The 26,338-nt window shown below is 37.9% G+C and overlaps 1 protein-coding gene across 1 annotated transcript in view; it reads left to right on the top strand.

Moving 5' to 3' along the window:
* lekr1 (leucine, glutamate and lysine rich 1) overlaps nt 1–25,939 on the top strand; it is a 108,664-nt gene extending 82,725 nt beyond the window's left edge. The window contains exons 8-10 of the mRNA XM_038285528.1: nt 2,240–2,443; nt 19,013–19,088; nt 25,763–25,939. Of these exons, the coding sequence (XP_038141456.1) occupies nt 2,240–2,443; nt 19,013–19,088; nt 25,763–25,939 (457 nt within the window). The remainder of the gene's footprint in view (nt 1–2,239; nt 2,444–19,012; nt 19,089–25,762) is intronic.
* The last annotated feature ends 399 nt before the right edge of the window (nt 25,940–26,338 follow it).

Genomic DNA, 26,338 nt, shown 5'->3' with positions numbered 1-26,338 from the left:
ACCGTAGGTGTCTGAACACAGAATAAAACCAGTCAAGCTTCCAAATCTATTCATTTTTATTCTGCAATTCATCAAAATGGAAGTATTCAAATATGTATCATTGTTTGCAGAGAGAGATTATGAAAAAAATGCCTTTACACATTCCTCAAACACGAATCCTTTGCTAATTAGTCATCTACATAATATGAATATGACATCATTACTACATGGGCAACAGCAACAACAACAAACAATGAAATAAAACTCAGTTAAAAACCTTTTAACTTTGTTATAATGCCAGGGATGATTCAAATGATCAAAAGTTTTGAGACTGACACAATGTTCTGAACAAACTCGCCGCTTCATAGTTACATTTTCTGTCTGAAGGGGTCTTAGTCTGAGGATATACCACTTCTCTCCAGTTCCCTGCACTCCAATCTTGCGGTTCTTGCAGAATGTCAGCCTGTCCTTGATGTTTTTATTGCAGAGAAGAGGCCTCTTTGATCCCCTTCTTGACATTAATCTAAACGTCTTCACTTTACTCTTTCTGTAGAAACACCCACATCTAACTGCTACCAATCTTGAGCAAACTGCACTGGTTTAACCCCAGCTCTGTGCTGATATGTCTCCTGGGGACATGTTTAGCTTTCTTGGACATGTGGAAATTTTCCCCACAGCAGTTGAACTTCTCATTCTCAAGTCATGCAATATTCAACAAACAGTTCGCTGATTTAGGAAGTTATATTCCTGTCTGTGGAGCCCTCTTTATGCAAAGTTATGACATCAGGTGTAGCTTTGAGGAGCCACGGTTACCTAAAATAAAATAAGTTCTTGCATTACTCATTTTGAAAGATAACATTCTTCACAGCACAGGAATTCAAACACAGACTCTTCATCAGCATCCGCTGCAGATCTGCTGAAACAAAGACTGCTGCAAAAATTGTTAACACAGCTACTGTATGTAATAACCATATACAGACTTATTCAATTAGTTGGACAAGGAAATGTTGGAAAAGCTCAGTTTAATAATCTAGTTAAAACAAAATAAATATATATTAGCCACATAGACTTATTTTTCCAGGCCTTTGCTGAGCTTATTGACATTTTTCCTAATTTTAATAAAAAACATAAAATTTAAGAGTGGATTATTAAATCAAAACAGAAAACTAAATACAATTTAAAACCAATTTGTGCTCAAGTGAAAGCATATTTAATATCTTCTTTAAGGTTATTTTTTGATGCCTCTTTAATCTGATAAACCTTCATTTAAACAGATTTCATGGTTATCAAATATGACTGTAGGTCACTGAAGGATCCTGGAATATGAAGATTAGCACCATTGAAAGTTTTATTAAAGTCAGGAATTTTCTCCAGTTCACTTCACTTAAAATTAGGGAATTCCCTTGGTTTAAAGCAGTCTAGTGTTTCTGAAACTTTCTAACTAGCAAGGTTACTTTAGTACTAACTTCCTGGAAAAATATAACACAGATTACTATGTTGTTTTATAGATGATCAGGGCCCTAACGCTGACATGAGGCTGGCAAATTTGTCTTGAAGTGGATGTTTGGCTGTAAAAAAGAAATAAAGTTAAAGAAATGTTGTAATGTAATGACCCTCAGGAGAACACATAGAGAGCAGAATGCAGCTCATGACGGACTGGCAACACGAGGATTTTAAAAAAGTCTGGAAGAACCTGGTTAGTAAATAGACAAACAAGGGAGAGATTCATGGTAGAATAATTATTACTATCAAATTTACAAACCTAGAAACAGGAGTCATGACATAAACGAGTCATTCATTTAATGCAGGTTAGCACATCATTAAAGTAGTATATGGCACTAGATAATAAAAACTGAATTGAAACTGTAAATAATATTATCAAATATTTCAACAAATCTTTACAGTCAAGCCATTTGTAGAAATAGAACTTAGAATTTTACTCTGAAACAAAAATGTTAGTATCCTACTTTATGACTATGAGTTGACCCAGTTTTTCTGTGATTATAGTTTTAAGAAATGAAATCTGGTTTTAGAAACAGGATGGTTTTACCCTGACGTCACAAAGCTGGCTTTAATCAGTTACCTGATGACCTGTCGGTGCAGATTTAAGGTGCACCTGCAGGTGTGCATGCATGGGTGGTTGTTCAGAACACGCATCAACACGTCCTATTTAAATACAGATGAAAAGGGCACTTCCTCACAGAATATTGTGATACAGACATGTTTGTGCAACCCTCGGCCTTTGTGTCTTTATCAACAGATTAACAGTGGAACTGGGGGAGAAAAATGAGAAGTGGTTGTTATGTCAACAAAGGTGTGATGCCATGGAGCAGCAGCTGTTGTCATGGGAGCACAGAGAGGAACAACTAAACCAGAAGTGGCGTGCGGCTGTGGAGGAAGTGACACAATTGAGGAAAGCCCTGGAGAAGAGTCAGCTGGAAAAGAGGGAGCTGATCAATGAAAGGTCCTTGATTCTTCTTCTTCTGCTCTAATGTTTTTGTTCTTGGTGCTCCAAACCATCACATCCCATTCTGTTTGAATCTGTGCACGTCTTTTTTCCATTTCATCCTGAACGTAGGCATCTATTGTTATGCAACTTAACCTCCATTTCAGCCGTTTATGCCAACACTGACTTTTTATATGGATATAAGGAACTAATCGTTCATCTGTAAACCTGTCACAGTCTTTCAATTTTACGACTTCCAAGTTATTTTTACTAGTTTTGCAGACAGCTCTGCTTCGGAAAAAAGAAAAAAAACATTTGTGCTGGGTTTTTCTCAATAGTCTGAAGATTTGGAAGCAGCCAAAGTCAGGAAATAGGTCAGTAAATATTTACAACTTGAATCGGACCGAGGACATATTTGGGTTCAAGACAACGGAGCTTAGTGAAAATAGGAAGCTTTGTTTTACTGTGTGTGTAGATGTTGGAGCGAAGAGTTGTACCCAGATATTAACATGTGGCTAACTCCAATTTCAAAGAACACGCTGTTCAATAACCTCATAATTATAGTGCATTATCTGTTTCAGATGTTTATCTTTAATTACACTGACTGAATGTTCCTGAGAGCAGAATTGTAGAAACATTTCAACACAGTTTGTTTTTTATTATTATCATTACCAGTAGGGGGAATCCATTTTATGTTTTTTTAATTACTAAATACAACTTCAGATATAGCTTTAATCTGATAAATTACTTTCATTTAACCAGATTTCCTGGTTCCCAAATATGACCGTAGGTCACTGAAGGAAACTGGAATATGAGAGCCTCTAATGAGCAGTTTCCCTTTTTGGTTATTAAGGCAAATTAGCACAATTGAAAGTTTTACTGAGGTCTGGATTTTACTCCAATTCAGTCTTTAAAATTTGGGAATTCCTTTGGTTTAAAACAGCCTAGTGTTGCTTAAACTTCCTAACTAACAAGGTGACTATAATATAGATGACCATGTTTTATTTATGATTAGGGCCCTAACGCTGACAGGAGGTTGGTGAAATTACGCTGACGTGAATGTTTGGTTGTTTGCTCATATTTTAAAGCTACAGTGTGTAATAATTACAGGGATATACGGTCAGAAATGTAATATATTATACATAACTATGTTATTTATCATCATCTACGAGCTCAGCCTTTTAACCTTAATATTTGCGTTGCCTTAGAATTCGTTATTTATAATTACATAGGAGCGGGTCTCGCAGCCATGGAGGCAGACATCTTTGCGCTACGGCAGCGCAGAGCCAACAAACTAGCGATTGCGAGATCGCCCATTACGCTCGAAAGTAACTACGGCAAGTTGAGAGAGATTAACTGAGACGGAACTGAACACACAGACTAATGAAATACTATCTGTAAAATTATCTATGTAAACAAACCTCATCAATTGAGAAGGTAGGTGATGCGGACGTCGTGGAAGACATTTTGTCCCGTTACGCTCGCCGTACTGTTGGGTGGGAGAAGCGGTGGGGGGGAGATGTTCATGTTGCTGCAGTCTGACCGCTAGATGTCGCTGAAAATTACACACTGTAGCTTTAAAGCAGTTATTAGGGATATCTATCTGTCAGCTGTATCTGCTGCATCATGAAAGGGTCACAAAAGGAGCCTATGCCCACATGTCAGTGGAAGAAAGGTTTGGAAGGTCAATTCATCAGTTCAATGTATGGCAAAAAAAAAAACAGATTACATCACATAAAAAATTCACATGATCGTTTTTTACAATAATTTCTTTAAATTTAATGCTAGCAAAAATAACTTCCTTACATGAATTGGAGTTCATGTAAGGAAGTTATCGCCAAAAAACACCATGTTAGTGAATCGAGTGCAGTCTGAAAGGCTTGTGAAATTTGTCAGTTTGATGCAGTTTTTGCTGCTTTATCAGATAGAGAACAATTTGTCTGTTTTTCATAAAAGACCAAAGACAACATATCCCCCAGGAAAAAACACTGAAACGTATAAAGCACTGAACTTCTGTCAGTGATTAAAACCACAGAGGAGATGCTGTGAGATGTGTTAGTGAGATAGCTTGTCCACATACTGCCATCAACTTTAAACCTCAAAACCAGAGGTGTCAAGTAACAAAGTACAAATACTGCGGTAATACTTAATGCGATATTTTCACCTACTTAAGTAGAAATTTTGGTTATCTATACTTCACTGGAGTAAAGTATAGATAGCCAAAAAAGTGTTTATTTTTTAGACAACTTTTTACTTCTACTCTTTGCATTGTTTTGGAATTATCTACTTTCTTCTCCTTACATTTTAAAAAGGTTGGACTCTGCACCAACTTGTTATTCACCACATACCAAAATAAATAGTTCTTCAAGATAATGTAAAGTTAAATTTGACACTGTTACCAGTAGTCATAAAACAAAGAAACTTAATTATAAGGAAGTAATCATCAAGAATTGTAGAAAAATGTTCCTGTCTGTCCTTAACATTTCTTTTTGCATTACTTTTACTGTTATACTTAAAGTAGTTTTAAAAATTGTAGTTTTTCAATTTTACTTAGGTACAAATCTTAAATTGATACTCTAACTTCTACAAACGTATTTTTAAACAGTAGGAATTATACTTCAGCTTGAGTTATAAATCTTAATACTATTGACAACTCTGCTCAAAACTCTTTTTAATCCAGCCCAACACCCCCCCCCCCCCCCCCCCCCCCCAAACACACACACACACACACTGTATTTTTTTTTCTTACTCCAAACTGTCCATAAAGGCCTTTCAGTGGCACAAATATTTTTAGAAAACAAGCAGTTTTCAAACCTCTATGTAAAAATAAAATGAAATTTTCACGTTAGTAGGACTGCTAAGAAAAATCCTGACAACAGCTGGATCATTCTGTCTCTTTTCTGTTTTGGAAACCAGGAAGAGCAAAACAAGCTGTCATTTTTTTCTTTTTTAATTAGCTGAGCAAATCACAGCCACATGTTTTACTGAGGCTTTTTCTCACAGAGCATCAGGAGCAAAGTTCAGGGAAGGGAAGGATATCAATACACTGAAAACACCTTAATCGGCCTCCAAGTCAGGTACTGAGGTTTGGACATTCAGCACATGGGTACCGAATGAAATCATCCTTTGACTTCACTCTCTTAGATTACGAGTTTCACCCAATGTTCCTCATTAAATCACATAAATAATCACAATAAATAATTTCACATCCAATATAAATAAGTGTGGGGTTTTACAGAACATCCCCTGGCATTTTTAGCATGCCTGCAGTACTCAAACAATTTAGAAAGGATCCTGAAATTCCGACTCTAGATTCAGACTTTTTCTATAAATCCATTGGAAAAACATCAGAATGCTATAAATATTTTTAGGCTTGTGGGAAAAAATGTTTTTATGTCTTTTATGGCTTGGAAGCCTTTTTTGAATTGGATTACAAAGCTCTTATTCTATGAGAGATGGTTCATAGAACAACTGTGACAGTGGGACTTTAAATGGAGTATAAATCATTGATAGGTCAAACAGAAATCCTGTAAAAGTATATCTACACATAAATATTTCCTTCAGTTCCCCTTTCAGCAGTTTTCTTTCTTTTGACGAAAACTGAGGTTGACTCAATTGAGTTCACATCAGAAAAGGTTCATGCACAAGAGGATTTCTTTTTTCCTACCCAGGATCACAACCTATTTAAAAAGTTTATATAACTTCATCTGTTTTCACACTTCAAGTTTATTAATACTAATCCTCAAAACATGAATTGGTGTCGGTAGACAGCAGTAAGATAGGGTTCCTCCATATTTCAACACATTGTCACGACCATGAAGTTTTAAATGTTAAATATCCACATGTTTATACTTCTAATGATTAGTAACCTATCTGACAAACATTTTTGATTCCCTGAAAACATTCATATGCTGTGTAGATAAATGTAGATTCCTCAAGATGGAGCTTTCCCGTAACTATGTTTCTGAGGGCTCCAGTAAATAGTATTTTAAATCATCACAGATGAGCTTCGGTACACAGTCATTGGTCTTATGGTCTGTGTTAGAAGAGTTATATCATGTTCCCCATGATAGATTCTATTTGGGAGAACAGATACTATATTATATATAAAGTCATGTGGACAGTTTATTTTCGACCTTGGGAAATGTTTGCACAACATCTGAGATCAGTGTTACAGTAGAGCTGGAGCGTATAGATAGGTCATGGTTCAAGATGTACCTCAGTTTTAAGTCACAGTTGGTATGTGTTTGCCACATCAGTAAAAAAAAATGCTAATTCTAGGCCAAATGTGGTGTTTCTTTATATTTACACAAAAAAAACTGTTAATGGGGCACTGGGGTAGGAGGATCTACTCAAGAAGCCTGATTTGTGTTTGACAAATTTATCTAGAAAATATTTAAAAGATTTTACAAGGTAAAGTATGCTGTGTTTGGTGCCATATTTAATTTTTTTTAAAAAGTACTACGTAATAGGCAATGAAAAGTCAGACTAGAGGTTGAAAATAAGGCCTAATGATGAGGAAAGAAAATAAATATGCTAATGCTTTCTCATACATTCTATCATATGAATTAATAGTTGATATTTCAATTCTGCTAAAAGCAATATGAAACCTGAAGACTGTAGATTATAATTACCAAGGTAGGTACTTATTCTCCATGTCTAACCTAGTAAACTAGCCCCACCCACCAGCGGCCAAAATCGTTTTTGCCTGCAAATGGTCTAGCCTTGGTCAATGCACCAGGTTCTAGAACTGAATTGAATTTTTTGGATGCAAAGCGGGTGGGGTTTTGAGGGCGTGGCAACAAAGCTGCAAGAAGCTGGAGAAAGCACAAGGAAGATGGCAACAACTATTGAACAGTTCTTGTTTGACTCAGCTTTGGAATAAGTTTTGGAAAGATTAGACTTGGGGTTTTCGTTGAAACGTGAGCGACGAAAACGTTCATTCATTATTCACCGTTTTACGGACAGGCTGTTTTTTCTCAATATTGATTGACAGCTGTCCCAGCATGCACTGCGGCAGCAGCAGCTTTCAATGGAGCGCTCCATTGATAGTTAAAAGTTCTCTTTTTAAGATAATTTGAGGTGAGAATATTATACTTTAAAATGTCACCATATTTAATGCGTAATAAAAAAAAAAAAATTCTGAAGTTAAAAGGACCACGGAAACCAGCGGACCACCGAGGCTAACGGCAGCCAGAATTAACCGCAGCCCATCTGCAGCAGCCCTCTCTCGGCATAGCCTTGTGTGAAGTACCGCTGGCTCTGATGGCGATTTTTTTTTTGTTTTATTTGGCAAAATGTTCATCTGATTTGGGTTTATCTGACCGTGTCAATTATTATTTCCCCACTAAATGAAAAAATTAATAATGTATTATCATCTATAGACTATTAATAACTGGAGGTGAATTGCATCTCTAGAGGAGCTGGGCATGTGGTGATGTCACGAAAACGCTTCTGTTCCAGTTGACCCATATTTATTCTGCGTGCTCCCATTCTCACCAAGTCCATACTTTCCTGTGTTCTTCTCAAGAACGTACTTGGCGAGGACACAAGTCTGTACTGGCATTCTAGTGAATTGAGAAATGGCCACGGCCTTTGTTTACACTCCCCCACCAGCTTTCCTTTGCGCTTACTACGTCACAGTCAGTTGCCCTCATTGGTCAGAGCGTTGGCCAATAGGCACAGACAGCTGTTTGAAAAACAACGGGTTGTTCTCATCAACAGTCTTCTGATGTCTCATTCATCGGGGCCAGACTAAATTACACATTTAATCTCACATTTAGTCTGGTTTATCAGCCTACTCCATGTCATCTTTGACAGCTTTTTCCACATTAGTTTGGAATTTATTGCTTTTGTAGTTTAATGTTCCCATTTTTTGCTCTGGATGGAAGTACTGATCACCTGTGACATAGGCAGTCTTTGTCTAACTGGATGGTCCTGTTACCGTAGTCAGGGTTCCTCAAGTCCAGTCCACAGGGTTCAGTGTCCTACCCTTTTAAGATGTGTCCTTGAATGTGACCCATGAATCAAGTAATCAGGTCATTAGTGGGGCTCTGGAGAGCTTGACTGCATACTGAGGAGGTAATTCAGCCATCTGATTACGTTGAGGAAACAGAGACACAGGACAGCGGAAATGAGAAACCCTTCTATATATCATGTCTGAAACATTACAGTTTTGTACCATTATTGTTACCTCCCCTTAATGAAAGAAAGAAAAGAGAGAATTTCTAGGGCCATTGTTTGCAATGAATAAAAATATAAATTAACTATAAGTTTTCTCTGTGTGTGCACCACATATTAAATCATAAACCTCCAATGTCTAATTACATAAAACACCCAACATACCTTAAATAAAAACAGTACGCTAAAACAGCACATTAATGGATGTTTTTCTTATATCAAAATATTTTTAAAAAGATCTTAAATGTTTCCATTGAATTAAAGTAAAAATAAATGATTATTGCAGTTTTATATGATGAAATGAACCAGTGGAAATCTGATCTCTGGATAAAGTTTTCTCCAGTATGTCCTGTGAATATTGTTTCATCCTATCTCTACCATCATTAACACTTTGACATTTTCCTTGTAGGGTTTTCCTGATTAAATCAAGACAGAAAAAGCTTATAAATTAGAAAGCTTTTTCTCTCTTGATTTAAATTAGGAAACATTTTGACATAGTTGACCGAAGTTTTTAAACCAGACTAATGAAGACAACGTTTAAAGGTGTTGGTAAGGCCTCTACAATGTTCACCCCCAGCCAGATGCATGATGGAAAGACATAAGGGTCTAGTATTGTACAGCTATACTTAATCTTATCTAACAGGGTTCATTATATTGTATCAACTAGGGACGTTCTAATAAAGATCCATATTTCTCTAATTCATCTTAAAGTATTTGCTTTTGCCAAATCGTTGATTGTTCAATTTTCCACAAATATTGCAAACAAATTGCCGCTGGTAAAAATTGCCTTTTAGTTACAGTAGAGATACCAGTTGTTCCCTCCATCTGTCGGTCTGTGTGCAGCTACATCTTAATGAGAAAGCTGTAGTTGAGAATCAGTTGTGAAGTGACTGTAAAAAGACAACCTTAGAAACCAACAGGTCACCCTTCCCCCCAGGCCGCTGAAAGATTGAGAGATGATAATATAGAAAACCTGATGAGGGACATGAAACAAAGCCATGATGGACAGTTGGTTGATAAGATGGAGCAGGAAAAGAGAGAGGAGAGAAAGGATAAGGAAGGTGAGCCTTGAATGGTTTGAGAGGTTGCATCATCAGCTCTTGCATGAAACGCACGCAACGCCGAAGCAGCACACGTTCGACACGCACACTAGCGAGCCGACTCAGCATGCCCTGGATTCAGCGAATGTGACAGAGTTAAAAACAGAGGGACAGGGTGAGTGAGGGCAAGCGCTTGGAGAGAAGGAAAACCCAATGAAAGTGGCAATAAGTAGAAAGAGTAAAAGATTTAAAAGTCAAGAGAGGTCAGAAGTTTCTTTGCCTACTCATCCATCTTTTAAATGTGAGAGGACTTGTTTCAAGTGGTTTCAGGCAGCCTCGTTTTCGTGACTGAAATTATGTCTCTCAGAAGCTCTCCAGCCCGTCCACCGTTCCGCAGAGACATGGTTTAAAGCCTCGGGCACAAGATAACGCCTTCATCTATGTTTACTTCACACTTTCTCTGCTATTCGCGTTCTTTCCTGTTTGCTCTTGTGGAAAGTATTATATCATCCTTGTCTGGATCGTGACTTTTATTATGGCTTTCAATCCTTTTTTTTTTTTTTTTACACATCATAAATTGCCATTGCTATGAAATCAGGTCCAAACACTTCTCTCTGCTTTGAAATCCATGGTTAATGCACGAAAAATATTTCACTATGGAATCAAAATCAGCTTTGAGAGTTGTGTCCCTAAGAATAGAGCCAGGAGGACGTGTCATGTATGCAGACTCCCGTTAACTCCTCATCTTTAATGTGGATCCACACACAGCAAAAAGCTATTTAAAACTCCCCTTGAACTACGCACACATAGATGCTATCAGCACACAAAGCAGAAAGAGGGAATGTGCCTTTTTGAAGAGGCAGCAGCCACTAACACACATGCTTCCTGCCTGCATACACCCACCCAAGTCCTTAAAAGCAGCCTGGCGTGTGAGCAAATGAAAGAGTGTTCCCAGATTTTCCCATCATTCCTCCCTATAATCCCCCCAGACCTCCTTCTGAGGGCTAAAGTTGCACGCTCATACACCCTGGGGTGGGTGGGGGTGTCGCACATGCATGCACACACAGACGTACACACACGTGGGCTCAAAGTCGATCCTAAAGCTGCTGGTACACTTATCTTTCCTGAGATTTCCAGTGTTTGATAATCAGAGGAGAGTTGTATCTCACAGGACACGTACACACTCAAGCCCTCCAACCCACCCACATGCAGACACATAGAGATATTGTATGCATCAGCAGTTTGATACATATTAAAAAGGCTTCAGCTTCATAAATCTGTCAAATCCTCACATCCTGGGGTCTCTTTGCAAGAAAGGACTTAACTACGAAATCCTTGATGGCTCTGTGCTTTGAACACACACACATACGCAATGTATTATCTCAAAGCAGTGTAAGCTTCAGAGTAACCGTGCCAAACAAATCTAAAATAACAATTTACACTCTGGTGGATGTCTTACAGTGATGGCTCCTCCTCTTACTTCTCTTGTCTTCAATTAATGAGGCCAGGGCAGCATTTGAAAGGGAGTCAGGCCTTGGCATCAAACTTAGTACTCTTTGGGGGCGTTCATGCAGAACTCTCTGGCTTCATCTATTTTTGCGCCTCTTTCTGTGTGTGGATGTGCGCACGCGCACGGTCAGTAGGCTGATGTGATTAGCCAGAGCTAGTGGAGTGAATAATATTATGTCTGCCCAGACCAAGATGAGGTGGAAGGCAGCTTTTTATTGTGTTTTAGGTAATATATAGCTTTATCAGATATAAGCACACCATGGGGTGTGCACACCTGTAGACACAAATACATCTCTTCAGACAAAGTTCATCCCCCTTAGAAATATTCCAACAAAAAGCACTGCCAAACAGTTACATTGTTTTTTTCCTTTTACCTTGAACTTTTCCACATTTCATCACATTACAACAAAATTTAAATACATTTCAGTTGGCAGTGTGTATTTGTGGACAAGTAGAATGCTTTTTAAAGATTTTGACCAAATATAAATTCAGCTTCTTATGCCCTAGTTCGATCGAAATGATCCAATTGTAGCTCTTTTTGTATGTTTTGTGTTGTTGTCCTGCTGAAGGATGTGTCCCGGTCACAAGTCTCCCACATTGTATTTGCCCAGCTTCCATGTCCCTATTAAGGAAATGCAAAACCAAAGAATGACACAGCTGCAGAGATTTTTCATGTTTAACTGAGGGTTTGTCCAGAGTGGAGTGCTGTACAAAGCATGGTGCGAGTCAGCCAAAAGGTAAGTGGCTGGGCACAGATTTAATTTTGGGGTAACAGACAAAAGGGGGTTACTGATGTGTCCCATAAAATCTCTATAATAAATCGTGAAATTGTTGACTGTAATGTGGCTTATAATGCTTATAAATACATTTGTAGTGTAAAGTGCAAATCCCCCTCCAACCCTGTTAAAAATAAACTCGCTGAGACAGAAAGCAAGTATGTCCTTAATGTAGTGATTTTTGTAACTAGTGCAGATATGATTTGGCAGCTAGTTTGAAAAGTCCTTTCCACCCAAACATACTGTGTAAACATTTCCTAAAAGAAGCCAGCTCCTTGGCTTGTCCTTTGAGATTCATTCTCCTTCACATTTCATCAGCCAAACCAGCTGCTGAAATGACATATATTTGTACAGAAGATCAACATCTCAATAAAGTTTATTCTCTCCGGCTATCCTCAGATCATGTCCCACAATGCTCTCTTTCTTACTCGCCTTTCTTTTCTTTTTTTATTCATATTCTTACTGTGATTATCCGGATCAAGATTTTTTCCCTGATAATGATTCGAGTCAATTCAGATCAATTTAAATAGCGGGTACATTACAGTTAAATCATTGCTATGTATATATGAAAACTCTGAAGCTGGAAAATGCAGTAAAGTATCTCTCTGCATTTATTCAATATTGTGTGCTTTATGTGGTGTTAAGTAACATTCATGATACTTTGGTACTTTTATGTAAGCAGGGACCTCTAATTTACACCTGCAGGAGACTTTTGCAGATTATACATTCTAAACTGAGTTAACACCAGTTAACACTGGCAAGATTTTAAAATTGTCGCAGGATTTTCAAAAGTTTAGGGCAGGGGTAACCAATTAAAAATCAGTGGGGTCCGAATATACAGGTGCTGGTCATAAAATTAGAATATCATGAAAAAGTAGATTGATTTCAGTAATTCCATTTAAAAAGTGAAACTTGTATATTATATTCATACATTACATACAAACTCATATATTTCAGATGTTTATTTTGTTTAATTTTGATGATTACAAATGACAACAAATGAAAATCTCAAATTCATCATATCAGAAAATTAGAATATTGTGAAAAGGTTCAAAATTGATGGCCCCTGGTACCACACTCTAATCAGCTAATTAACTCAAACCACCTGCAAAAGCCTTTAAATGGTCTTTCAGTCTAGTTCTATAGGCTACACAATCATGGGGAAGACTGCTGACTTGACAGTTGTCCAAAAGACGACCATCGACACCTTGCACAAGGAGGGCAAGACACAAAAGGTCATCGCTAAAGAGGCTGGCTGTTCACAGAGCTCAGTGTCCAAGCACATTAATAGAGAGGCGAAGGGAAGGAAAAGATGTGGTCGAAAAAAGTGTACAAGCAAGAGAGATAACCGCACCCTGGAGAGGATTGTGAAACAAAACCCCTTCAAAAATGTGGGGGAGATTCACAAAGAGTGGACTGCAGCTGGAGTGAGTGCTTCAAGAACCACCACACACAGACGTATGAAAGACATGGGTTTCTACTGTCGCATTCCTTGTGTCAAGCCACTCTTGAACCACAGACAGCGTCAGAAGCGTCTAAAGAGAAACAGGACTGGACTGCTGGTGAGTGGTCCAAAGTCATGTTCTCTGATGAAAGTAAATTTTGCATTTCCTTTGGAAATCAAGGTCCCAGAGTCTGGAGGAAAAGAAGAGAGGCACTTCATCCACGTTGCTTGAAGTCCAGTGTAAAGTTTCCACAGTCAGTGATGGTTTGGGGTGCCATGTCATCTGCTGGTGTTGGTCCATTGTGTTTTCTGAGGTCCAGGGTCAACGCAGCCACATACCAGGAAGTTTTAGAGCACTTCATGCTTCCTGCAGCTGACCAACTTTTTGGAGATGCAGATTTCATTTTCCAACAGGACTTGGCACCTGCACACAGTGCCAAAGCTACCAGTACCTGGTTGAAGGACCATGGTATCCCTGTTCTTAATTGGCCAGCAAACTCTCCTGACCTTAACCCCATAGAAAATCTATGGGGTATTGTGAAGAAGAAGATGCAATACACCAGACCCAACAATTCAGAAGAGCTAAAAGCCACTATTAGAGCAACCTGGGCTATCATAACACCTGAGCAGTGCCACAGACTGATCGACTCCATGCCACGCCGCATTGCTGCAGTAATACAGGCCAAAGGAGGCCCAACTAAATACTGAGTGCTGTACATGCTCATACTTTTCATGTTCATACTTTTCAGTTGGCCAACATTTCTATAAATCCTTTGTTTTTATTGGTCTTCAGTAATATTCTAATTTTCTGATATGATGAATTTGAGATTTTCATTTGTTGTCATTTGTAATCATCAAAATTAAACAAAATAAACATCTGAAATATATGAGTTTGTATGTAATGTATGAATATAATATACAAGTTTCACTTTTTAAATGGAATTACTGAAATCAATCTACTTTTTCATGATATTCTAATTTTATGACCAGCACCTGTAGAAATTCAACAACCAGTAAAGGTCTGGAGACATTTTTAATTATAATCTGTTACTTTAAATAAAATTTAACACTGAAATAAAATGAGTTTTTTATGCATCTGTTATACATTGACTACCTTAGATTTTTTTGAAGTAGAGAACAACAGGCGTTTAGTTTGGTATATAGACAATTTCCTGATTCACATATTTTATAAAACACCTGAACTGACATTTGTTCGTTTTTTTCTTTGTTTTTTATGGCTTTATGAGAGCCATAAAAAGGGCTTTATGCTGCCCTGCAAGGTTTCAAACTGGGGTCTGATTGGCGATAAAGCTATTCTCAAGCACATATCAAGGTGCTCATTTGTGAGCCTGGATCGCTATTTATTTTTGAATATGTTGATAGTGGAGAATCATGCTTCACAGCAGGAGGTTGAGCCAAACCATACTCAAAAGGTGCAGGGTGATCTCTGAGCACACCATTTCACTTTTCCGTCACCAGTTCACCGTGCCTCTTCTCTACACTTTCTTTCACTTTCTCTCATCATCGTTACCCACCACCCGGCTTGCCACGGGTTTGCCTGATGTGTCTAAAAATAGCTAGCAGCAACAGCTCTGACTGACACGGCTCATTGGCTAATATGCATCACGTGTGGCCTGGTCCCGGAGGGCTTTATCGTACAAAAAGGAGAAGTGTCGCAAGTGAAATTAGACACTGCTGTTGGACAACATGCTGTAATTTAAAAATGGTTTAAACCAGGTTTTGTCCGGATTAGCCAGCAGGTGGGTCCGAGTCCAGGCCGCGGTCTGCCAATCCATGAGCTCTGGTTTAGGGTGAGAATGGGACATCCAAGTACAGTATCTTTAATCCATCCATTTTCTGTCACGCTTATCCCAGCTGAGGTCGTGAGGGGTGCTGGTGCCTATCTCCACCTGTCAATGGGCGAGAGGCGGGGTACACCCTGGACAGTTCACCAGTCTATCTCAGAGCAACACAGAGACAAACAGGACACAACCATTCACACACACACACACACACACACCTAAGGAGAATTTAGAGAAGTCGTGTTTTTTGGACTGTAGGAGGAAGCTGGAGTACCCAGAGAGAGAGGGAGAGAACCCATGCATGCATAGAATGAAGAAGCAAACTCCATGGAGAAAGACCCCAGGCCGGAGATCGAACCAGGAAACTTCTTGCTGCAAGGCAGCATTCCTACCCACTGAATCACTGTGCAGCACACTTTCATTATCTTTATTCACTACCTTTAAATCACACACAAAAAAAGAGTACCTTTGAAACAACTTAAATGAAAATGCACTAATTAGTTACCTCTAAATGTATCAGTTTTATTAAAGATTTAATCTGATTTAAACCGATCCTTCTCTTTTCAATCAAAAATATTTGATATTCTTGAACCATTAATGCACATTGACATAAATTTAAAGATTGATCTATTCCAAGGACTGAATACAAAACACATTTGTATTGCATCTGTAAGATTAGATATTTCAGTTTGGTCCTCCTTGACCACAAAGACAGAATGTATTGCTCCACTATATACAGGTGCTGGTCATAAAATTAGAATATCATGAAAAAGTAGATTGATTTCAGTAATTCCATTTAAAAAGTGAAACTTGTATATTATATTCATACATTACATACAAACTCATATATTTCAGATGTTTATTTTGTTTAATTTTGATGATTACAAATGACAACAAATGAAAATCTCAAATTCATCATATCAGAAAATTAGAATATTGTGAAAAGGTTCAAAATTGATGGCCCCTGGTACCACACTCTAATCAGCTAATTAACTCAAACCACCTGCAAAAGCCTTTAAATGGTCTTTCAGTCTAGTTCTATAGGCTACACAATCATGGGGAAGACTGCTGACTTGACAGTTGTCCAAAAGACGACCATCGACACCTTGCACAAGGAGGGCAAGACACAAAAGGTCATCGCTAAAGAGGCTGGCTGTTCACAGAGCTCAGTGTCCAAGCACATTAATAGAGAGGCGAAGGGAAGGAAAAGATGTGGTCGAAAAAAGTGTACAAGCAAGAGAGATAACCGCACCCTGGAGAGGATTGTGAAACAAAACCCCTTCAAAAATGTGGGGGAGATTCACAAAGAGTGGACTGCAGCTGGAGTGAGTGCTTCAAGAACCACCACACACAGACGTATGAAAGACATGGGTTTCTACTGTCGCATTCCTTGTGTCAAGCCACTCTTGAACCACAGACAGCGTCAGAAGCGTCTAAAGAGAAACAGGACTGGACTGCTGGTGAGTGGTCCAAAGTCATGTTCTCTGATGAAAGTAAATTTTGCATTTCCTTTGGAAATCAAGGTCCCAGAGTCTGGAGGAAAAGAAGAGAGGCACTTCATCCACGTTGCTTGAAGTCCAGTGTAAAGTTTCCACAGTCAGTGATGGTTTGGGGTGCCATGTCATCTGCTGGTGTTGGTCCATTGTGTTTTCTGAGGTCCAGGGTCAACGCAGCCACATACCAGGAAGTTTTAGAGCACTTCATGCTTCCTGCAGCTGACCAACTTTTTGGAGATGCAGATTTCATTTTCCAACAGGACTTGGCACCTGCACACAGTGCCAAAGCTACCAGTACCTGGTTGAAGGACCATGGTATCCCTGTTCTTAATTGGCCAGCAAACTCTCCTGACCTTAACCCCATAGAAAATCTATGGGGTATTGTGAAGAAGAAGATGCAATACACCAGACCCAACAATTCAGAAGAGCTAAAAGCCACTATTAGAGCAACCTGGGCTATCATAACACCTGAGCAGTGCCACAGACTGATCGACTCCATGCCACGCCGCATTGCTGCAGTAATACAGGCCAAAGGAGGCCCAACTAAATACTGAGTGCTGTACATGCTCATACTTTTCATGTTCATACTTTTCAGTTGGCCAACATTTCTATAAATCCTTTGTTTTTATTGGTCTTCAGTAATATTCTAATTTTCTGATATGATGAATTTGAGATTTTCATTTGTTGTCATTTGTAATCATCAAAATTAAACAAAATAAACATCTGAAATATATGAGTTTGTATGTAATGTATGAATATAATATACAAGTTTCACTTTTTAAATGGAATTACTGAAATCAATCTACTTTTTCATGATATTCTAATTTTATGACCAGCACCTGTAAGTAGCTAAACATTTAAATGTTACAAATAACACAATAGTGCTAGAAACACTATTTATTGATTTTTCAACTAGCTTAAAAACCTGAAATGGCTCAGAGTTTTTTTTTTTATTTCTCCATTTGACATCTGAGACATTCCCAGAATCAGAAAACCACATTACTTTCTCATTATATACATTAATAGAGTCTCATGACCAACCTTACTCATGGTGTTGTATCTCTGGTCAAACCCATTAGTAGTCAGTGAATGAGGTCATGTTTGCATGAGTTATAACATGTGCTTGAATTACACTATTAGCTTTGACTTGGAATTTGATATTTACTTAGCAATTCAATGTTTTAGTTTTTTTCTGTGATATAGGAATTTTTAAATATAGTTTTATTTAATTTTTTTCTTAAACGAGAAAATACTTGTTTTGGTTGAAACTACAAAAAATTTTATTTTAAGAAAATGGCATGGACATTTTACTTCTCTCAGTGACTTACATCTTTTTATGTATCAAGGCTTTTGGATTTATCTGCACTTGATGCAAACAGTGTGGGGTGGGATTTAAACTCATGGGGTTAATTCCACATAAGTTAGAAGCTGGTAAAGACCAGATCATTTACATCCCTAAAACCTTTAGAGTACAGAGGGTTCTAACCGTATTAACTATGATGACTGTAGTCGACTTTTTTTTGTGTGTGTGTCCTGTTTTACCAATATGGTTTTTGGAATAGATGTCCCAGAGCTAGATGATAGCCCAACAAATCTGTTTTCACAAATTTTTATGGTGTGCATGCATGGGCATGTGTAGAAGATTTAGCATTTTGTGACCCAAAAAAAAGCTTAATTGCAGGTATGGGCGGCCCTAGACTCACAGTACAGGGCCCAGGACCGATAAGGAGCCTCAGATATCCAGAGGTATCCAAGATCACGGGAACACAAGAAGGCAGACACAGGGATGGCAGCACCCACCAGAGAAGGGTAGACAAGAGCACCTAGAGCCCGACCCCTGAGGGGCCATCTCCAGAGGCCATACTGCCGAGGTCCACCGGGGGCCGTGGGCCTATATGCTCCGTCGGCAGCCGGTCATGCTCATTGTGGACCCGGATGACAGCCCAGGAATCCGAAGACTGGGGAGACCACCTCTTTGTGGGGATCCTACAGGGCCAGGAGGCCTAGGCCCGGAAAATGAAAGAATAAAATCTCTTTGTTACAATGACTGTTTAATCTTTGGCACTGGACACCAGACCTCCATCTGGATCTAGAAACAGATCAGTACCATATAAAGAAGTGCTATGAGCTATTATCCCTGGGGCATTTGCTATTTAAACATGGATTCATATGTGATTATGCTGATGCTCTGTTTACATTCCCATAACTGTGTTCAGTTTATATGACTTACTGGGTAATGTGTAAGTTCTACCGAACGTAACAAATGTCTCTTACAACACACAAAACTTTATTTCAATGAAGTAACGCTGCAATATGTGTGTATTGTGTGTGTATTTGCAGGGATATTTTGATGGAGTCTCATGACAGAGCCATCACCAGCATGAAGTACGACCATAGTAAAGAGCTAGCCTCAAAGGTGAGCGTAATAATCACATTTAAAAACAAAAAGTTAATTTAGTGTGTAACATGTTACTTTACATATACTGTAACCATAATTCGTCCATGCTTTCTTCTCTTTTGGTGAATTCAATTACAAAGTGGCTGGATTATTTTGGGAAAACAAATAAGAGAGTACAAATAAACACTACACCAGATACTCTTTCATAAAAAAAAAAAAAATCTGAAGAGTAAGAACCTTGGAAAGTAGGAAACGGATAACTGATTAGAGGTTGCCTGGTGTGATTTTACTTTGGAGACGTAATGTCTATGATTCAGTGTTCTAATGTATGACGAGCTGTAACGAACCTGGGCTGAAAGCTGTGACTGCGGGTGGATCGGTTTACACTGATGTAAACAGGCGTTTCGGAGCGATTCCAAGTCATTGTCTCAGTTCAGGAGAGTTTAAATAGGGAGAATCCCAAGGCAAAATGTGGAGGAGATTATGAGGCTCCAGGAACAACAGTCTGTTTAGCCCCCGATAAACTGAATGTGCACAAATATAAGCACATGGTGACATTTAGGCAACAGTGCTGGAGTGCCATGCTGTCCTGCAGGAAGAGGCACTGACCTTTAGCTTTATATCTACATGCAGAACATATTTCACAAAAAAGAAAGATTTTTGCTTTGTAAAGATCTTAAGGCCTCATTCACTGGTTTTTGTTAAAAGAAGGAGGTGGATGGTTCTTTGCAATTTTTCAAAGATATCGTGATGAGTTTTTGATCTGGTTCTCTAAAGGTCTTTCAGATTTTTCTTTGGGTTTTGCTTTTTACCCTATTTTCATTGCAGTACCTTTGAGAAATGATCTCAACTGCCTGCTCTTAGGAAAACTTCACTTAGTCAAATAGTTACCTATGAAAAATAGAACAAATGCGGCACAATTCTATGCCTTAGAAAAACTCTGTAAATAATCAGCTAAGGGATGGCGAATATATCCGACTTTCAAAAATGTGATTTCAGATGTGGTTGTAACTAGTGAAGACTTTTTTTTGTCCCACACCTGTCTAGTTTTGATAATATGAAGCATGTGCAATATTATATGTTGCTCTGCTTATAAACAGTGATGTGATAGAAAATGAGTAAATAAGCTGTCAAGCTTTGAAGAAAAGACCTTGACAAATAGGTTGAGCTCAGGAGTGATGAATAAAAACTTTTCTAAAGAACAGTATTTTTTAATTTAGAAAGGTGAAAAGCAGTGTGCAGCAAATGAAGTGGGGGGTCAGCATTGTTACTCAAAGCTTTAACAACCAATGTTGAAAGTTCTTTTCAAAAGTGAAATTTATCTGTGATAACCTGCAGAATCAAAACACAGATTTATTCTAGATGTTTATTAAATGATAAATATGTTAGAATCCACACAGCCTTGAGGGGATTCTGATTTAAAGTCCATCAAATTGGAGATTCACAAAGCAAAAAGTTAACTTGGAACTGAAGACCCAAGACCAAATGACACAGAATTCAAGTTGCCTTAAGCCCAGTGGGAGGTTTTCCCAGCCAGTGGTGATTTCTGTAGCACATAATGGACCCACTTGTGTGGAGATTTTAAAGCAACTCATGCTTCCAACTACTGTCAAGCTTTATAGATATATTAATTTCACTCTCCAGCAGGTTTTGGCATCTGGTCCTATTGCCAAATATCACTTTTTAAAGAAAAACGTTATTTATCGCTGTATTTAAAATTGCCAGAAAACAGGCTTGCATTAAACCTAATATAGAATCTTTGGATTGTTGTCAGTAAAAAGATGAGAAACACTAGACCCCATGATGCATATAAGCTGTAGGCTGCAATCGAAGCGACCGATGTTTAACTTGGTCTGCAGATCTAGGGGTTGTTTGCCTCCATTTAAAACCACATTAGTGCAGTAATCCATTAAAAAATGACTAGTATTAAGTAGCCTACATGTATACAGAATAGAATAGAATAGAATAGAATAGAAAATCCCTTTATTGTCCCACAATGGTGAAATACTGGTGTTACAGCTGCAAACAGATTATAGCAAAAATTGGAGAGTGTATAAAAGGAAAATAATAGTGAAGAGTTAAAATAATTAACAATATAAAATACTGTTCTGTAAAGTGTTTTAATGATGTAGTGTATACTGCAAAGCACATGAAATTACCTTTTGGTTAGTAAACAGCTCCATATCTAAAGACAAATATTTGTTCTAAATCATGTAAATCTGTTCATTACTGGGTTAACAAAACTGAACCGTATAAATAAATATCACTCTGTGTGTAATCACACCAAGCTCATTTTATTCAGAAAGCATTTTAAAAACAGTGGAACTGACAAAGTTCCAGATATCATAGATATGCATTAAAACACAAATACAAGGGGACAAAAAAATAGAGAGACCTCTTTCATGCTGGTTCAAAAGCTAATGCAATCAAGATTAGTTTTCAGAAGACATTTAAAAATTAATTGTGAAGAGCCTGTTCTAATGTTCCCTGGCAGTGATTTCTAAAGCCTTGGAGAAAATGCTCTGTGCCCTCTGAGCACCTCTCAGCCACTCAGAGAAGCTGGTTTCGCTGACCTGAAGGAAAAGTAAAGCCATGTAATTGTAAAAGCTCAGAGAAGTAGGGCAGGGCAGGAGCATTTACACATATATAAACAAATAAAATGATCTGAAAATCTTAAAATAAACCCAAGAATGGGGAGGCAGCCTGGCAGTGAGGCCAAAACAGGAGTTATGTGTACCGATAAAAAAAAAAATCAACAAAAAAACGCTCCATTCTCCAACAGTCGGAGAGGAGACGGATGTCAGTGAGACGCTGCAGTAGAGAGTTACTATAGTTAACGTCTGTTCTCAGAAATACATGGATTAAAGTCTAAAATCCCTGTTTTCAAAGAACATGTTTCATTTTAGCCATTTTTTTAAGTTGATAAAAACTGAATTTTACAGGATGAGCACTATCCATATTTATACCAAGATTGTGTCAGCATGTTTTTTTTCATTCTACATTTTCTGACCTCAGGAAAAAACTCTTCCTGTTTTAGGTCACTTAAGGTGACCAAAATATTAGCCTTTGTTAATGCTACAATAAAAATTGAAATTGACAGTTTTTCCTTATGTTTTTCATCATAGTTTAATGGAACAGGGGGAGCAAACAATCTGTCTAGTCTTTTTTAAAAGAAACAGATTTTGTGTCTGTTTGGACAGGGCCTTATATAACATCCACTGGTGTCCCAGCAGTGAACTCTGATGCTGTGAAATAACCAACGAGAAATTGCAGAGCCAAATTAATCAGAGTGCCTCATTTAAATTGTTTGATGGCATAGTAATGTAAGATTCTGTAAACATATTTATTTGTAGAAAGCCATTAATTATGTAAGTGTTCTGGTATTTAACTAATTGGACAGAGTATGCTAATTCTAACTGATCTAAAGCAGAAAAAGTTTAGTCTCGATTATTATCAGAAGGATATCTATGTCTGCCTGTCTGTCTGTCTGTCTGTCTGCCTGTCTGTCTGTCTGTCTGTCTGTCTGTCTGTCTGTCTGTCTGTCTGTCTGTCTGTCTGTCTGTCTATCTATCTATCTATCTATCTATCTATCTATCTATCTATCTATCTATCTATCTATCCATATATCTATTAAAGACAAATGAAACTGCTGCCAGGGAAATAAACTGAAACTGACAAAATAAAAAAAAATAAAAATAAGTAAAAAAGCCTAAAAGAGCTCTTGAAATAAGATTTTATAAAGCCATTTTGAGACAATCACTGAAATTAGGTGTTTTCTTTAATGTTCAGCAAATGTTCGGTTAGACTGCTACAGCTGTTGACAGCTATGTTGGTTCATTGTTAGCTTGTTATTTTTATTTAGTTATGTTTTATTTATTATCACTTTTTTCAGTTTTGTGTAATCTGAATTACTAGTGTAATTTATCATCTACATATATATATATATATATATATATATATATATATATATATATATATATATATATATAAGTTTTCGTTTAGCTGCCTGGACAGGAACATAGATGGAAGCATGAAAATGGGGGTGGTGTTTAAAAGTATATTAAGCGATATACATAACTCCTCTGAGTCATCTTGGACCGATTCGACTCATTCTGCGGCGTCATACATTTTCTACATTTAGACCAATACAGACTGGTTTGGTTTGCTAAAAACTTTCCCATCTAGATGTAAAAATGTCACAGACAAACACACCAACACATATACGTGTGAAGATCAGCGCTGACACAGAAAATACTTGCAAACATCTCCCACATTGGTAGACATCCAAGCAGGTTATTTCTCATCATGGGCTTCCTGACTTCATTTGGGTTTATAACACATGAAAAGGAAGTGGCCACTCTTTTGCTCTTTTCAAACACAAACTGCAGCTGTGTACATACACGCACAGAGTTTACGCACACAAACCATCCCTGCTCCTCACACGTACTTTTCAACCAGCGAAGAGGAAGTGGTGTTTTCTCATTTCATCCAACACACGCAATCTAAGTCTCTCATACAGCCTCTCAAACCCCAACCATAACACAAATGCACGCTCTAGGTCAAATATACACATTTTCACACGCCACTTTGTTATTTCTTTTTTTTTCTCTCACACCCACATCCACCATTTCTTTCACACTTGCAGGCATACATGCACGCAATCGCACACAAATTTACACATCACAATAGCGTCGGCCTTTGGCACTGACACCGATTCTCTTGGACTTCCTCAGCTGATGGGAAAAGAAAGGTGGCTTTGGTTGAGCCCGAGTAAAAGTATACCTGAGCTTTGCGGTCTGGAGACAGACGTGGTGTTCTGTGCAAAAAGAGGTCTAACATTTTGTTTGCTTAGATTGCTATAATGTAAAAATGTATGTTTATGTCATTACAAGATAATGAGACTATGAGTGGATTCATTCTTTAAAGTTTTTCTTCAGGTTAATGTATGGCCAGTTACAAATACCAAATAACAGACTCCAACAACCCTGAGGAACGACAGTTGCATCATTGTTTTGCATCTGCCCTCCTGCTCCAGGTTGCTTTAGTATTAGCTGCTAGAATTGGCATAGGCTTTGGAATGGATGTCGAATCATTTTCAGAAAAACTGAGTTAAATTCAGGTTGCTTCCATTTGAAGCATGTTTTGTGATGTATTTACGGGTCTCAATAAATCCTAAGAATTCCTGCAACATTTAATTTCCCTTTGGAATTAATAAAGTATTTTTGAATTGAATTGAACTGAATTGAATTAGCCTTTGGCATTATGAAACATGTGTTTTTAAAACAGTCTTCCTCAGATATAAGATAAATATTTGGAAGGTTCAGGAACAATCCAGGATGCAAAGTATTGTACCTTTTCTTTTTTCTCATATACATTAGCAGACCACCAGTTTTACTGTCCACTTTGAAGCTCTTGTACCAACCATTGTCCCATTTTAAAATAAAGTAGTGATAGTATCATACTGAGGTACTGTTTTTCTATCATAGCCACTGTTGGTACCAAAGATACATTTAGATTTTTTTTGAATGACTGAGCCAGACTGATACAAGCTAGTAGAATAGTCCTCATGATAGGTTATGCTTTAACTTTCGGTCTATGCTAAGAAACCAGTCTAAGTTTCAATTTAAATTCAGTTTATTTTTATAGCCCCAATTTACAAACACGTCATTCAAGTCAAGGCAATTTATAGAGATAATTCAACCCGATCATACCGTCAGATTGGTTCACAGTTTTCTATCTAAGGAAAACCAGCTGATTGCATCGACTCATTAACTCAAAGGCAATCCCTTACACTAAGCATGCTTGTAGCGAGAGGAAAAACTCCCTTTTAACAGGAAGAAAGCTCCAGCAGAACCAAGCTCAGTGTGAGGCTGGTTCTGTTATCTGTCTAGGTTCTCTCATCTGCCTAGGCCGACTGCAGTTCAAGGAGACAGAAGGAGTCAGGTAACTGTTACCAACTCCACAGGCGGCTCCATCTAGGAAACACACAATCCGGCAGATGAGCTCTGAGCCAGCCCCCACCTCAGAGGATGAAAGAGCGCACATAAATCACTTGACTATTGAGCCGATGTGACAAGTGAATTTCTCCGCTGTGAGATCAATAAAGTCTGTCTTTATAGTCAGGGTCAGAGAAACAGTACTACACTGAAAAAACAGGCCAAGCTCCAATATCTAACAGATGCTGCAAAATGGGAACCCTATATGTTAAATATATATATATATATATATATATATATATATATATATATATATATATATATATATATATATATATATATATATATATATATATATATATATATATATATATATTCTAATAGTATTTGTTGTCAAATATCCAGTCACAATTATCCCAGTTATCATGTAACTTTTAAATATTAGTAGGCATATTTCCACCTGTACATTTGGTTTTAACTCTTGTTCCTCTGAGAAAATTCACAACCTCTTCAAAAATATTGTAGAATCTACTTGCCCTCAAAAAGCAAAAAAAACCTATTCAAATTCCGACAACATTTCTTACTGAAAAGGTTTACTGCCTGGCTCAAGTCTGAAAGAACTAGTATTTCTCTAGACCTTAATAATAGTAATTAAGTTGCTTATTAACAAATCCATCTACATGGCCTAAAATGGACTCCTCGTCAACCATGTTATATATTTTTTTCTGTTTCTTTTTGCTTGTTTTTTTTCTGCAGCTGGTTTCTGCTCTGGGAGAAGAAAGGTCTCTGAGTCAATTGCACCTACGGGAGCAGTTGGATAAGATTCGTAGGGAGGCTGACATAGAGCTGAAGAAAGAGAGAGAGAAGAACCAGATGCTGATTTCTCAGTGTCATAATGAAAATTCACAGCTCCACCAGAAGGTGGATGATTGAATTCCTCTGTAAAATCTTCACAGACTTATAATCCATGACATATTTTATGACAAAGTGCTCTTTTTCTTACTTGAGTGATAACATTTTGAGCAGGGCAGCAACTTTGATAGATGTTTCAACAGTTTAGCAAAGCCTAAAGATAATGTTTGTGATGCAGCTTGCTTTAATTCGATAAGGTCCAGATGAACTAAGGAAGAGCTGCTCTAACTTCCTTCCAACAGCTACCCTCATTATTTGTCTGCCTTGCTGTCCTAGATCCTGCCTGTGGGGGTGTTTACACTGCATGCTTTTTAGAGTTCTTGTAGCACACACAATTGCATGCAGACAGTATGATTAATTTTGTGGTGTGCAAGAGATTTTAAATCCAGACAGCGGAGGTGAGACTGCAGAGAGCGACAC

This window comes from Cyprinodon tularosa, unplaced genomic scaffold (assembly GCF_016077235.1).
Source record: "Cyprinodon tularosa strain WSP-4 unplaced genomic scaffold, ASM1607723v1 ctg211, whole genome shotgun sequence".
Taxonomy (NCBI): domain Eukaryota; kingdom Metazoa; phylum Chordata; class Actinopteri; order Cyprinodontiformes; family Cyprinodontidae; genus Cyprinodon; species Cyprinodon tularosa.
Note: the sequence above shows the minus strand (reverse complement) of the source record. Positions and strands in the feature narration are given on the sequence as shown.